This window comes from Leuciscus leuciscus (genome assembly GCF_965113295.1).
Source record: "Leuciscus leuciscus genome assembly, chromosome: 5".
Classification (NCBI taxonomy): Eukaryota; Metazoa; Chordata; class Actinopteri; order Cypriniformes; family Leuciscidae; genus Leuciscus; species Leuciscus leuciscus.
Genome location: NC_138729.1, coordinates 52991389 through 53007531, shown reverse-complemented (window position 1 = coordinate 53007531; position 16143 = coordinate 52991389). Strand labels below are relative to the sequence as shown.

The 16143-nt window shown below is 38.7% G+C and overlaps 1 protein-coding gene across 1 annotated transcript in view; it reads left to right on the top strand.

Annotated features, from left to right (window-relative positions):
- The window catches only part of mcc (MCC regulator of WNT signaling pathway), a 112690-nt gene that overhangs the window by 53508 nt on the left and 43039 nt on the right, over nucleotides 1-16143 (top strand). Inside the window, exon 4 of the mRNA XM_082171336.1 lies at nucleotides 10567-10680. Within this exon, the coding sequence (XP_082027462.1) occupies nucleotides 10567-10680 (114 nt within the window). The remainder of the gene's footprint in view (nucleotides 1-10566; nucleotides 10681-16143) is intronic.

The window sequence follows — 16143 nt, the reverse complement described above, 5'->3', positions numbered from 1 at the left end:
GTGAAATACACATTCCCTCCCTCAGAAAGAAACAAAATAGTATAGATAATATAAAAGTAAAATCAACTACAAAAAAAAAAAAAAAAAAAAAAAAAAAAAAAAAAACCTGCTCAAAAATAATACAAGAACATGCTTGTTATCTCAACAAAGTGAAATACATGTACATGGCGAGAAGCACCGATAATGCATACACACCTAAATACCCACAGGGTTATAGTCTCGACAAGTACAACATAAAAGGCTGCCACATTTTATCAAAGGTCGCAGAGGTCAAACAAACGCTATGTCGAACCCTCTCTAGATGCATTAGATGAGTGATTTCTAATAACCAGGTCTTAAAAGATGGCACATTTTCATTTTTCCATAAAATTAAAATATTTCTTTTTGCAATGACCATACTATATTGTACCGTTTTTTGTTGAAGATGGGTTAGAGTAGTAAGGTGTCGGGCCCCGCCCAATATAGCAGTGTAAGGGTCTGGGGTGATATCACAACCATGAATCGTGGAGAGGCAATTGAAAATATCAGACCAGAATTCGTATAGTTTGGGGCAGAACCAGAAGAGATGACCAAGAGTGCCCTCTTCTGCTTTACATTTTGGACAGATTGGGGAAACAGAGGGATAAAAAGAGTGTAGTTTAGTGCAGGAATAATGGAGTCTATGGATTACTTTGAATTGGATGAGTTGATGTCGAGAGTTTATCGAGCAGCAGTGGATGGAGGAAAGGCAAGTATCCCAGTCATCAACACTGATTGTAATACCAAGATCTTTCTCCCAGGCTTCCTTTAGGTGTAGAGTAGGAGCAGGCTCATAAGCTGTAAAAATGTTGATAAAACGAGAGACAAGTCTCCTCGAATCAGGGGCCTGGTTTAGTAGAGCGTACAAATCTGTGGAGACAGGGAGTGACTCAAAGTTTGTTATGTTTTTGCGTGTGTAATCCCTAATCTGGAGGAAACGAAAGAAATGTGAAGGTGGGAGTGCATATTTTTCCTTCAGTTGCGTGAAGGTAGCGAAAGCTTTTTCAATGTAAAGGTCTGCTAAAGTGGCAAGACCTTTGTTCTTCCAGATCACAAAAGTGTTATCACTTAAAGAGGGGGGGAAAGTGGGGTTGTGGCAAATAGGGGTGTAAGCTGAAAAATCGGGTAGATTGTATGTTTTTTTAATTTGTTGCCAAATTCTTAGGGAGCTGGCAACTATGAACCTATAACCAGCGATAGCTGTCGGAAGTTTGTTTGTTGAAAAGAGAAGAGCGGGAAGAGAGCCCTTGGGAAGGTCCTGTTCAATTGCAAGCCATGCAGGGGTAGAATCTGTAACATTACCTGGGTGTGCATTTTGCCAATACGTCAAGGCTCTACAATTTGCGGCCCAGTAGTAGTGTTGGAAATTAGGCAGGCTAAGGCCTCCTGTCGATTTGGGTTTGGTGATGTGTTTTTTAGAAATGCGGTGTACCTTAAATCCCCAAATGAAAGAAAAGATTATGGAGTTCAAAAGCTTGAAAAATGTTTTCGGTATGAATATAGGCAAAGATTGGAAAAGATAGAGGAACCTGGGGAGAGCCATCATTTTAATTGCGTTCACGCGCCCTATCATAGATAAGGGTAACAGCCTCCAGGTTTCAATATTAGATTTAAGTTTTTCTAACATATTTAAATAGTTCAATTTATAAATTTGTTTGGGGTCTTTGGGGATAACCAATCCTAAATATTTTATTTTGTCTGTGACAATATGGAAGGGCAAGCTGTTAACAAAATTTGGGCTCAAGTTATTTTTGAGAGATAAGAATTCGCTTTTGTCCCAATTTATAGTGTAGCCAGACAGTTCACCAAATTTATTAATAAGTTCGAGTAAAGGAGGAACCGATTCTTCAGGATGGGAGAGGAACAGGACTACATCGTCCGCGTAAAGCGAAATACGGTGGTCCACTTTGCCTAGGATTAAAGGAGCAATGGAGGGGTGATTCCTTATATTGGTGGCGAGAGGTTCCATTGCCAGTGCAAAAAGTAGTGGGCTAAGCGGGCAGCCTTGACGACAGGAACGTTGCAATGAAAAAATGGGTGATTTGTCACAATTGGTGACAACCGAGGCTGTCGGGTGGGCGTATAGCATTTCGACCCAGGAGGCAAAATTATCACCCAGACCAAACTCCTTTATCACCGCCAGGATGTACTTCCATTCGACCTGGTCGAAAGCTTTTTTAGCATCAAGGGCTAGAACAGAGATTTTGGAGCTTCTATCATATCTGGCATACATTATATTCATTAGCCGTCTGACATTGAAAAAGGAAAATCTCCCTGGAATAAATCCAGTTTGGTCATGGTGGATTATGGTTGTTATACACTTGTTTAGTCTGTTGGCAAGCACTTTAGTGAACACCTTAAGGTCAGAGTTAAGGAGGGCAATAGGGCGATATGAAGCGGGGTCTAACTCATCCTTATCTTTTTTCAATATCAAGGAGATGTTGGCTGAATACAAGGTGTCAGGAAGCAGGCCAGTAGCGGTGGAGTGGTTGAACATCCGTAACATGAGAGGAGTTATTTTGTCTGAGTATGCTTTGTAAAACTCTATGTTAAAACCGTCTGGGCCAGCCGCTTTTCCATTCGGGAAGGAGCGTATTGCCCTCTCAACTTCCTCTTGAGTTATATTTGCGTTTAGGTCTGCTTGTGCTGAGGTGTTCAATTTAGGTAGATGGAGGGTATGAAGGAAGTCAGAGATTTGCGTGGCATCTGCAGTGGTTTTCGATGTGTAAAGGTCTTCATAAAATTGGCGGAAACATTTATTAATCTCTTTTGGATCTGTGGTGATAGTACCTGTTTTTGTCTTGATTTTATGGATTGTTCGTTTAGCCTGTATGCTTTTAAGCTGACGGGCTAATAATTTATCTGGTTTGTCAGCCAGTTCAAAATGTTTTTGTTTGACCTTTAACAGCATAGTGCTCACTTGGTTAGAAAGAATAGTGTTATATTTGAATTTAAGTTTCACAATCTCATTCAGTGTAGAAGGTGAGGCAGATCGTTGAAAGTCGCTTTCAAGGACTGACAACTGAGCTGTGATTTCTGACATTTCTTTCTGTCTGTCTTTTTTCAGTTTAGCCTCGTAGGCTATGATGTGGCCCCGCATAACAGCTTTGAAAGCTTCCCATAGAGTGGAATCTGTAACGTCAGATGTGTCATTATGAGATAGATAGTCTGTTATGAGGTTGGCTGTTTGTTGGCGAAAATACATATCGTTGAGTAGTAGCGGGTTGAATCGCCAGTCAAATGTGGGTTTTGTCCTACCTAAGTCTATCTTTAGTTCTATAGGGCAGTGGTCGGAGATTAGAATGTTGTGGTATTTAGTGTAGATAATATCAGAAGTCAATTTAGCATCTGTTAGAAAATAATCAATTCTTGTGTATGATTTGTGTACATGTGAAAAAAAAGAGTAATCTCTAGCAGCGGGGTGTTGAAGCCTCCAGATATCAACAAGGTTCATAGATCTAATTAGGTTGTTTATGGTAATGGTGGACTTGGAAGGAGCAATCGGGCGTGTAGAAAGCCTATCAGTAAAACAATCCAATATATTATTGAAGTCTCCTCCTGCAATTAAGTGAGTGGTGGAAGAGTCCGGAATGAGATTAAAAACTTTTCTAAAGAAGCCAGGGTCGTCAAAATTGGGCGCGTAGATATTAAGAAATGTTACATGCCGTGACAAAATATGACCCGTTACAATGATATAGCGACCGTTTGGATCAGAGATGGTTGAAATGTGTTGAAATGGGACATTTCGGCGAAATAGTATAGCTACTCCTCTTGCTTTAGAAGAAAATGTTGACTGATAAATTTGCGACACCCAACTGCATTTTAGCCTCCATTGATCTGAATGTTTAATGTGTGTTTCCTGTAAAAAAATAATGTCCCCAGACAGAGATTTCAAGTGGGAGAAAACCTTGCCTCTCTTTAAATTGGTTCTTAAACCTCTGACATTCCAGCTTAATAAGGTTAGACTGCCACCTTGTGGCGAGGACGAAAAAGTGCTAGTAACCATGAGATAATATCAGAATAATGTGGTGTGATAACAGCAATAATGGTATCGGCACTGAATGTACGAGCAGAATAAAAGAACGAGAAAACAAAAAACAAAAACATAACAGAGGAAAAAATGGCAACAAGATGGTAACATTAATCCCACCCCACTGTCTACTTCCCCAAACGAAGCAGAACATGAATACCCCCATAAACATTGGGAAACGATTTAACACTACAAGGAAATGTCCCGTCGCCGTCGGACTAATTGTACGGTTCAATGAAATAATCATAGCATACAATTACCTTAACAGTGGGCCCTCTGAGTGGCTCCATCTACCCTCATGTCTATTTGCTTACATATAAGCTAGGGAGGGCAAAGAACAGAACTTGCTCAACGTGAGAAGACGGAAGACAGCTGGCTAGCCCGGCGTCGCGCGCGCCTCTGGAAACAGCTGTGAGAGAGCGGGAGTGTCTCAGGTCGGCTGCGCGCCGTGCGCGGTAGCAGCAGGTGTAACAAACTTGTCTATGAATGCCTCGGCATCAGTAGGTTTAAGAAATGTTTTCTGCTCGGTCCCAAACGTGAGAATCAGACGCGCAGGAAAAAGGAGTCCGTGTTTTATTCCTGCCTCCCTCAGTTTCTTCTTTACGCCATCAAAGGCCCGGCGCTGCTCGGAAACTTCAGGTGGAAAATCTGGATAAATGCTGATCCGGGCTCCGTTGAATGTCAGTGGAGATTGCAGGCGGGTGAGGTTGAGTATTTTCTCCTTCTCTGGGAAGTGGTGTATTTTGGCGATCATCGTGCGCGGCCGCGCCGATGAGGATTGTGCGCCTATCCGATGAGCTCGGTCCACTTTCAGGCCAGCGGGGAAGTTGTCGGATCCGAGAAGTTTTGGCAGGAGGTCGGCTATGAAATTAGACGGATTTCCCTTCTCAACTTTCTCTGGTAAGCCCACGATTTTGATGTTTGACCGTCTTGAGCGGCTTTCGAGGTCAGTTAATTTGCGCTTCATGGCTGTGTTGGATTCAATCAATTCCTCACAGCGGCGCTCGAGACTTGTTATGCGGGTGTCATGGTCGGTCATTGCTCCCTCAAGATCAGTAATACGTGTTGCATGGTTGGTAAGGGAGGTTTGAACGAGGTGCAGTTTTGAGTCCAGGCCATTAAATCTGGCCGTTATGTCCTCTTCCAGTTTTCCAATAGCCGCTAGGATGTTAGCCAGAGTGGGTTGTGAACTTGGGGTCTCACTGGTGCTGGTGGTTGCGTCTGTAGTTAGCTCGGTTTGGTTGCTAGCGTCGTCGTCTTCTTCAATTAATAAAGTTGTCTTGTCTTCTTTGGCAGGAGAATCAGGGTTCATAGTTTTCCCTTTACCTTTAGGTTTGCCCATGGTTGTACTTAAAAGATGCAAGCGTGGATTTTTAGTACAATTTTTGTGAGGGTTTGATGGAGCTCCACGAGAAAGCGTCTAATCCATGCGGTGCTCACTAGCGCCCCCCCCTTAAAATTATTAGTTAATTTAATTTAGTAAATGTGGTACTTTAGTATTTTTAAAAAAAATTTCTGGTCTTGATTGTGCATGACATATAAACACAATAAAATTGTAATATATTATATTAAATATTGATAATCAAATTTTAATAAAACTTTTTTTTTTTTTACAATTTTAGAGAAATAATCCAAGTTCTAATTCATAAATTTGGTTTGTTTGGCACCAAATGGTTTTGTCTTTCGTTGTGGCACAAAATTAATATTTGTTCCAGAAATATGTATTTTTGACCTATACGATACTGATCCATTCTCGAATGGGGCTTTTTCCAAACATTTTTCCTGATTCTCCTATTAAAGCGTGACTGAACTCTATTTTTACAGAGAGTTCAATGAGTCCACGAGTGTTTTTATACGGTCCGGCTCTCTGTTGTTCTTTACCACGGTTCAGTTTTATTAGACAACCCTGTTTTATATCAGTGTGTGCAGAAGCTCTCCGTTTGCTTTCACAGTTTTCCGACAGTGTCACGGTCCGCACAGAGGGAATTTCCCAGGTGTTTCTTTAAACACGAGTGGACAGAGATTCAGGATAATAGACAGAGAACACTTACAGGAACCAGATCTATAGGAAAGACATTTATAATGTTACGATATAATGTTATAATGGTTTTCTGTTTCAAATAAATGCTGTTCTTTTGACCTTTCTATTCATCAAAGAATCTTGAAATATAAAAAAATATCTGTTTTCAACACTGATAATAATCATAAATGTTTCTTGATCATCAAATCATCATATTAGAGTGATTTGTGAAGGATCATGTGACACTGAAGACTGGAGTAATGATGCTGAAAATTCAGCTTTGATCACAGGAATAAATTACACTTTACTAGATATTCACATAGAGAACAGATTATTTACATTATAATAGGATATCTTTTTTAAATCTGGTTATACTGTATTTTTGCTGTGAAACTCTATGATTCTAATTTGAGAAACTGTTTGTGCGATGTCAATCTCGGCTGGAACAACAACATACAGACACACTGATCATCTCAGGCACTGATTATCTGCTTTATTTAATGTTGAAAGCATCTAATGTGAGTTTGAATATCATTTATATCTGTACAGAAAGTGACAGTGGATAATTCACCTCAGACAAATATAATGTCTATGACAGATTGTTTCAGCCGCTATAGTTTCAGTATGTATTTCTAATAATGTTAAAAAGGTGTATTTATTCATTTGATTTGGTACTTGTGTATTTGCAGAGAGGCTCCGCCCACACGCTCTTCTGATTGGCTGTGATTGGCTGTGATTTTTTTATTGATTTGGTTGCATTTCGTAGTCCTGCCGTCTGGTGTGGACAAATCGCATCGCATCGTGTGTTTAAGACATTTCTTTCAAAAATATAAAAAAATCTTAGCAACCCGATATTAATATTTATTTTTATTTAGTTTCTTTTTTTGTTTGCTCTTTTTTTTGTCATAAAAGCAACGTTATAAAAGGTTTCAGTCGACATGCATTTAATACTCCTATCTGAAATGAATAATTAGCTTACTGGTTGAACAGTCTTGCTTAGTTGTTTTTGGCAGTGACTTTATTATTAGGATATTCATAATTTTATGTGTGTGGGAAAATATATAGTGCTAAATGAACCGTTTCACCCTGAACTGAACACTTTCACTATTTTACACACACACACACACACACACACACACACACACACACACACACACACACACACACACACACACACACACACACACACACACACACACACACACAGACACACTGAATGCAGTGTTCTCATGCCAGACTCTGATGGTGTGTGTGAAAGCGTATTTGTGTGTGTGTGTGTGTGTGTGTGTGTGTGTGTGTGTGTGTGTGTGTTTGGCTGGTTCTCTCAGGATTTGCGCTTTGCTTCTGCCTGAGCTTCACCTTTGTTCAGCTGAAAGAAAGAACCGTGTGATTGTATGTCTTTCTCTCCACTGAGATGTGATATAGACATGAGTAGACATCACAGATCAAACACAGGTTTAGCTAATTCATGATGTTTAGTTTTACGGCCCGCGGCGATTCCACTGCAAAAACCTCTTACACGTAAAGACATGAATGAAACTTTTCTCTCAGATCTGTTTAGATGATGATGATGATGATGATGGTGATGGTGATGATCTTCACTCACTATGAGATGAAGATCTCAGTTATATCATCAGCCCAGACAAGCTGTTTTATTCTACATCGTGTTTAAAAGTTTGGAGTTAGTAGGATTTTTTTATTTTGAAAGAAATTAATACTTTTTATTCAGCAAGGATGCATGAAATTGATCAAAAGAGATATTAAAGACATTTATAATTTTACAACAGATTTCTGTTAAACCCTCTGGAGTCTGAGCGTTTTTTTGGGCCCTGGGGGTGTTCTGACATGCCCTGACATTTGTGCTTTTTTCAGTTGCTTATAAACATATTAATGGCAAAGGTGTAAATTCACTCTATATAGCACAAACAGGACTACAATAATATGTGAGCCACATGTATGTACATGTTTTCATTTTTGAGAGAATAATGTTTATGCGTGGTTATCGAAAAAACTAAAAATTTAAGTTTTTGAAATAAGGCCACAAAACACATACTAAATATGTGGCAATAAGACTTTTGACTAATGGATGTCATCGCCTATAGTTTTTTCTTCAAAATTATGTGAAAATAGTCTTGCTTTATCGTTCACATAAAACCATACATTGATTTAAATTGTGGTAAAACAGGTTTTGCTTGGAAAGCCAATATGCGAGGGGGGCGTGAACGAGGAGTGGTTTACACCTTAGAATACAATGTCCCACCCACTCTGCATAATGATGAGCCATTCACTCAGGTGTGACACTGACTGAGCCACAATGCAAGGACAAAAGATATATTTAGAAGAAGACTTATATTGACCATTTAAGATTTTGCTTACATCTATCTTGTAAATATGTTTTGCTATTTTATTAAAACGGTTACAATTACAACAATAATTACAATTTCAACAATATTTCAAGTGTACTCTTTCTTTGTAAAAAAAATGATTATAGGCCTACATTTTATCTATGTATTCATTAGTTTGAATATAGCCAACATTGGAACAGCTAACATCTTAGTTGATGACTTTATTTTTGACAAAAATAGTATTTTATATATAGAAATTGCTAAACAAAAGCTTATTTGATGTGGCAGTATATTCTACAGTAAAAACTGTACCCAAATCTAGTCAACAAAATGTTGTCTTTCATATTTCGTCTGACTGTAACGATGTTTTCATGAAATATTAGGGCATATTGTTAATTTGCAGTTTAATACGTTGCTTATACAAATAGCCTACATTTTATTTCAACATTCAGTCGATGTTTACTTATCTCAGTATAGCAATGCAGTTTGCTAAAACATCATCATTCATTCACACACGCGATTTAAATTGAAACTGTCTTTGCCAGCTGTGGTAAACAGCGCGCATCTGTGCCGTTTATTCATTCATAAACAGAAACCCACGTGAAGAAATTCACGTGAGAAGGAAAAAACTTACAGTATTCCTCAGCTCGCTCCTCGATATACCCGGACTTCTGAGGGACATTTTCCATTAGTATTATTCCTCACAGCGCTGCAAGACGGTGTAAACAATGATCTAAATAAACGTGTGTGTTTTCTCGAGCTGATGGGGGCGTTCACAGGGGATTGCCTCAGTCATTTGCGTTTGAATAGCGCGCGCTCTCCGTGGGCGTGGCCGATTATAACGTAATGAGATGAGATGAGCTCGACTGGAATCGCTCTCTTTTAATACAGATTTCACAAGATGAGAATATTTGTTTTTTATATAAATTACTTCATTTAAAAGAAGAGAATTCAAGCTTCATGCCTGTGTGTCTGTATGCCTGTTTGACTGAGTATTCGCTCAGTTATTGTTCATTTTCGGACGTGTTTCAGAATGGACTACACTGGCAGAGAGAAGGCAGAACTCGCTTCGTGTTTATTTTTCTTTATTTGGCAAAAAGCACAACACTTTGTTTTTATTGTGAGTATACACAAAAATAATACACATTTAACAGAATCGATTGATGTATGAAACTCCTATGGAAAATCAAAGTCAACAGAGTATTTATGAGTTTATTTTACACTAATAAAAAAAAAGCGAGCTGGTATCGCCGGCGATACCGTAGACCTCAGGGGGTTAAACCCTCTGGTGCTCTTCGCGTGTCGGTCCGAATTTTTTATTTTATTTAAATGAAATGAATGTACTATATTTTAGTTTGATAATGTTTTTGTAGTCAATATTTTGTATTTTTAGGGGATTTTATGGTACTAAATTATATTTACACTGTATTTATAATCCATTTATTCACTTTTTTTATTCACTTTCACTTTTTTCGAAGTTTGATCTCTTTTCAAACACGACACTTGGCAGATTGAAAAAAGATAAAAAAAAGTGAACTTAAAAAAAATTACATTTATTGTTATAAAAAATATGCAAAAATACTATTTAAAATTTTTATATAAAATATATATTTTCAAAAACACGTTTTACTCTAAAACTGCAAGAAAATCAAAGCCACAAGTTGTGTTCCAAATGTGAGGTTGATATCTCCAAAGCTGATCTCTCAGTGAGATGTTGTTCGGCTGCAGTACCAAACGCTTCCACTAGAGGAAACTCTGCAGTACCAAACGCTTCCACTAGAGGAAACTCGTCTCTCATTCATTTCCAATGCGTCATTTCTGACCGCGAGGAGCTCAAGTGTGACTATTGTTATCAGGACCATTAAACCTGTTCCAGTCATGGCCATGATTATTGTGTGTTCACACAGCAAGAGCCAAAACCTTTACCAAGTTTCGTACAATAAAAAAAAAAAAAAATATATATATATATATTTCGGTCAGAAAAGGGGATTGCTGTTCTTTTGTTCCACACAAAGTCTAGAATCTCTGTTAAACCAGAGAAATAATCTAAACATGTGCATTAAATCCACCTGTGCAGGTTGTTGGTGTGGTTTTACGTGGTGTGTTTTGTAATGTGTGTGTTGTAATGTGTGTGTTGTGATGTGTGTGTGCAGCTTCATCTGGCTGCGCTGGCGTCTCTGAAGGGTGACGTGGTGGAGCTGAACCAGCGACTGCTGCAAACCGAGAGAGAGAGAGAAGCGCTGGAGAACAGACTGGCCAAAGCACAGGTCAGCACACACACACACACAGTCAGATCCTGGCACAGGAGATGTTTCCACACGCCATTTCTGCATTGCATCCTTGATTCTGAATTGGCGAGTCATGTAGTGTGTGATAAAGCTGTTTGTGAATGTAAAAGTGTGAAAGATCAGATAAAGGGAGTTTAGAAAGAAAGAAGTGATTCTGAACTGAAACGAGTCGTCAGTAATTCAGTCTCACTTCCTGCTGAATCTATGTAGGTTTGTAACTCATTTGCATAATGCCAGCCGATTGGCTGAGCAGGGTCTCTAAGCCCCGCCCTCAAACACTAGTTTATCTGAGACTGGAAGAGTTTGGTTCGTGTTGTTCATGTCGAGAAGAACAAAGCAAATCCACTTTGATGAGATTGATACGGTAAAACTCACGCCATCGTTACTGTTCGTATCACTGTGTCGAGAGCTGAGATTCATAATATGATAATGAGCGTTTGGTGTCTGACCAATCACAGCAGAGCAGCTCTCAGAGAGGCGGGGTTTAGAGAGACTGAATCTTCGATGGAAGCGTTTCAGACACTGAGAGGAAAGAGCTGATGCTGCAGTGGAGATTATGAGGACATTAAAGTGTTCTTGATCTTAGATGCGTGTGAACCTGTTGTAGGAGACGCTAAACAACATTAGAGGGACTGTAATGAAAATCGAATTACTTGCTATTAAATGTTTTTTGGTGGTGAGTCTTTGGCCACAAACTGGGGTTCGTGAGTTGATGAAAAACTAACAATTAATACAATCATAAAAATGAACTTATTTGTTTAAATAGCAACAGTCATTATTCAACACTTACTAAAAATATGAGGTATTTTATCAAGTGACCATTAATTAAAATCAGAGAACCATGAAATATTGTTACATATAGTTAAAATATAGTCAAACCAGAGTTTATTCAGACACTTTCAACATTTCTCACATCATCAAAGTTTATTCGCTATAGTTTAGAAAATGGTAATAAAATATGAGCAGAACTCAGTTGATATTTGACTGGTTTTGTCCGTCCTTCTGTTAGACTGTCTCACACATGAATTATGTTGAATATCTGTCAGCTGTTAAATTTAACTACACAATTAGATAATACCAGTTTAGCTCAACCAATCACCAAGCAATGCTTCATTGTGTTCAGTCTGTGTGTAAAAAGAGCATTAGCAATTAAAGACAAAACACTTCAGCAAAACATGATCAGCTCAAAGTGTCCCAATCATTATTGGTCACAAATGTTTATAAATGTCACTGGTAGTCACTGTATGAAGAGTGTTTGGCTATAATATCTCACAGTTTACTTTATTTTGCTCTCCTCACTTACATTACTAGTAGATGACTAGTAGAAATGATATCTGGTGTCTGAATAATGTTTGATTTGATTATATATACAGTAGGCTTGTATGAATAATGCACAATAAGACCAGTATCATGCATTAAGATTTCATTCCAATGTCTTGTATTTTTGATTGGAAGAGTTCTTGAACTAGATTGATGTCATCACTGTGATCACAGTCAGAGTCTGAGAACTTCAGTGGATAAATGTCATGTGTTTTACATCACAGTTTCCCTTCATTACTGTGACGTCTGCGTAGTTTTGATTATTAATTAATCAGACGTCTCTGTTTAGAGCCCTAATGCTGAGACCCCAATTAACACTTCTCCTACAGCTGATATTAATCATTAATTGTGTCTCACAGCTCTTTGATGCTGCTTTATCTGCAGTGTTGTGTTTTAACTTCTAATGAAAACACAGATCTGATACATTAGAAATAAATCAATATTTTCAAGTAACGCAAATGCTTTTTATGGTTTTAGTTAACCATCAGAGTTGGGGAGTAGCTAACTACAAGTAGCAATCTAATTTATGTAATTTATGCAAGCTTAAGTGTGATTGTCAACGAGTGGATCTATGAGCTGAGTGAGTGGAGGCGGGGCTAATTTGCATATTCATAGAACCGCGCATACTAAATGAGGCAAGGGTGTCGAGTTACATTCAAGATATTCTAAGCATTAAGAAATATTTTCAAGGTAAAAACACTTAAATATGTAATTTTGGTGATGAAAGATGAGTTTAATGGGATACAGTTATTGACTACAGGGAGACTTTAAACCCCAAATCTTTTACTTAAACATTCTTCATATGTTGTTATTGTTACAAATAACAATAACTATTGTTATTTGTAATATACAATGTAATTGTAAAAAAGCGGTTTCAATGTAGCTAGCTACTTTTTGATAGTAACTTTTAGTGTAACTAGCAAACTACTTTTGGTGGCTTGACTATCCTAACTACGAGAGTGTGTGAGTGAGTGAGTGTGTGAGTGAGTGTGTGAGTGAGTGTGTGAGTGTGTGTGTGAGTGTGTGTGTGAGTGTGTGAGTGAGTGAGTGTGTGAGTGAGTGTGTGAGTGAGTGAGTGAGTGAGTGAGTGTGTGAGTGAGTGAGTGTGTGAGTGAGTGTGTGAGTGAGTGTGTGAGTGAGTGTGTGAGTGAGTGAGTGTGTGAGTGTGTGAGTGTGTGAGTGTGTGAGTGTGTGAGTGAGTGAGTGAGTGAGTGAGTGAGTGAGTGAGTGAGTGAGTGAGTGAGTGAGTGAGTGAGTGAGTGAGTGAGTGAGTGAGTGAGTGTGTTTTGTCATATTGATGCATCTTTCATTTGATCATGTTTTATAAGACCCTCAATCCTCCACAGCCTCAGCTTGACTAGCACACACTCAGTAACACATCTGTTATGTTTATAATTGGTTGCTCGGGCGTTTATTGTGACACATAGATGTAATTTGCGATCTGACAGCTAATTAGTCTCGTACACATGCATGTAAAGCACATCTGGACACTTGTGGTGTGTGTCTCTCGGCTGATCTGGTCTCGTCCTCCATCTGTCTCCGCTTCATCAGACGATAATGAGAAGATTCCCGTCCAGTCCGAGTTAAAGATCATATAAGCGGAAATGTCTGACAGATATCAGTGAAATATGAAACTACAGGATAGGCTAAAGTTAGCAGCCAATCAGAAATGCTCTCTACCTATCAATCATTTTGTGAGGGCGGGGTTTTGGAAAGTGGGCGTGTGCTTGTTAATACTTTGAGAAATGTGTTTTGTGTACAACGTTTATTTTTATATATTTGCTGCTATTGTAGGTGTGTTATATTATACATTCAGTGTAGTTTAGATGCGTCAAGTGTGTGAAGCTCACAAATATGGATTTGCACCGATTGAGAGAGGCACTTGATCACATGTTTGTTTGTAAATAAACACTCTTTAGTTGTGTGTGTGTGTGTGAGAGCGAGAGCGAGAGTGTGTGTATGTGTGTGTGTATGATTGTGTGTGTAAGTGAGAGTGTGTGTGTGTATGTTTGTGTATGAGTGTGTGTGTGTGTGTGTGTGTGTGTGTGAGAGAGAGTGTGTTTGTGTGTGTGTATGTATGAGCGAGTGTGTAAGTGAGAGTGTGTGTATGTTTGTGTATGAGTGTGTGTGTGAGAGAGAAAGTGTGTGTATATTTGTGAATGAGTGTTTGTGTGTGAGAGAGATTGTATGATTTTGTGTGTGAGAGAGTGTATTTGTGTGTATGAGTGTGTGTGTGTGTGTGTGTGTGTGTGTGTGTGTGTATGAGTGTGTGTTTGAAAGAGTGTGTATGTATGAGTGAGTGTGTAAGTGAGAGTGTGTGTGTGTGTGTGTGTGTGTGTGTGTGTGTGTGTGTGAGCGAGAGAGATTGTTTGTGTGTGTGTGTGTGTGAGAGAGAGAGAGTGTGTATGATTGTGTATGAGTGTGTGTTTGAAAGAGTGTGTGTGTATGTATGAGTGAGAGTGTGTGTGTGTGTGTGTGTGTGTGTGTGTGTGTGTGTGTGTGTGTGTGTGTGTGTGTGTGTGTGTGTGTGTGTGTGTGTGTGAGAGCGAGAGAGATTGTTTGTGTGTGTGTGTGTGAGAGAGAGAGAGTGTGTATGATTTTGTGTGTGTGTGTGTGTATGTATGTGTATTTGGTGCTATTGTAGGTGTGTTATATTATACATTCAGTGTAGTTTAGATGCGTCAGGTGTGTAAAGCTCACAAACTTGTCTAGTTCTCTAGTTGTCGACTTCTATTGGTCGATGTGGAACTCAGTGTAAAGTGAGTCTGAAAGTGTTGATGATCAGGATCTCGAGAGGTTAAAGCCTCGTGTCTGAGCTTCTGTTCGAGAGAAACGATCCTGAAAGTAACCATGAAGGGAGACGGCCTCAGGCACATGCCTCAGTCTCGACCTCTGACCTCTGACCTCCAACCCTGAGAGCATGAAGTGACCTGACCTTTGACCCCCAGCCTGTTTCAGTGAGTGCTGTTAAGAGGGTTCTTGTGTCTCAGTGTGTTTTCCCATAAAGCAACACTTTTCATCAAGTCGTTCCTGAAACAAAGCCTGTATTGTTGCCCGTGTGAATGACTGTTGAAACGCAGCCATAAACATCAGCCAGCGTACAGAACTCACAGCAGCAAATCAGCGGTGAGACGGTTCTTCAGGACATATCCGCTTCAGGACAAATACAAAAAAACGAAAAGTGAAAACACATGCAGTCACAGTGTGATCTTCAGTTACGCCCGAGTCTCGGTCCTGCTCCAAAAACTATTGATGCGCATATACATATATATATATACACTATAGTTCAAAACTTTGGGGTCGGTAAGTTTTTTTTTTTTAAACGCTGAATTTATTTGATAAAAAAAAAACTGTAATATTGTTAAATATTATGACAATTTAAAATAACCGTTTTCTATTTGAATATATTTTAAAGTGTAATTTATTCCTGTGATCAAAGCTGAATTTTCAGCATCATTACTCCAGTCTTCAGTGTCACATGATCCTTCAGAAATCATCCTAATATGATGATTTGATGATCAAGAAACATTTATGATCATTATCAGTGTTGAAAACAGTTCATATTTTTGTGGAAACGTCATACATTTTATTTTCAGGATTCTTTGACGAATAGAAAGTAAAAAAAAAAAAACAGCATTTATTTTAAAATATAATCTTTCGTAACATTATAAATGTCTTTATTGTCACTTTTGATTAATTTAATGCATCCTTGATGAATAAGTGTAAATTTTTTTCTTAAAAATGACCTCAAAATGTTGAGCTTTAGTATATAATATAAATGTGTGAGTGTGTATGATTGTGTATTATTGTGTGTGTGTGGTTGTATGCCTGTGTGTGTGTGTGTGTGTGTGTGTGTGTGTGTGTGTGGTTGTATGCCTGTGTGTGTGTGTGTGTGTGTGTGTGTGTGTGTGTGTGTGTGTGTGTGTGTGTGTGTGTGTGTGTGTGTGTGTGTGTGTGTGTGTGTGTGGTTGTATGCCTGTGTGTGTGTGTGTGTGTGTGTGTGGTTGTATGTCAGTGTGTCAAGTATATTTGTATAGCGCTTTTCACAATACAGATTGTATCAAAGCAGCTTCACAGTATTAAATTAAAATAATACAACAAAGTTTGTTTCAAGAGGAATTT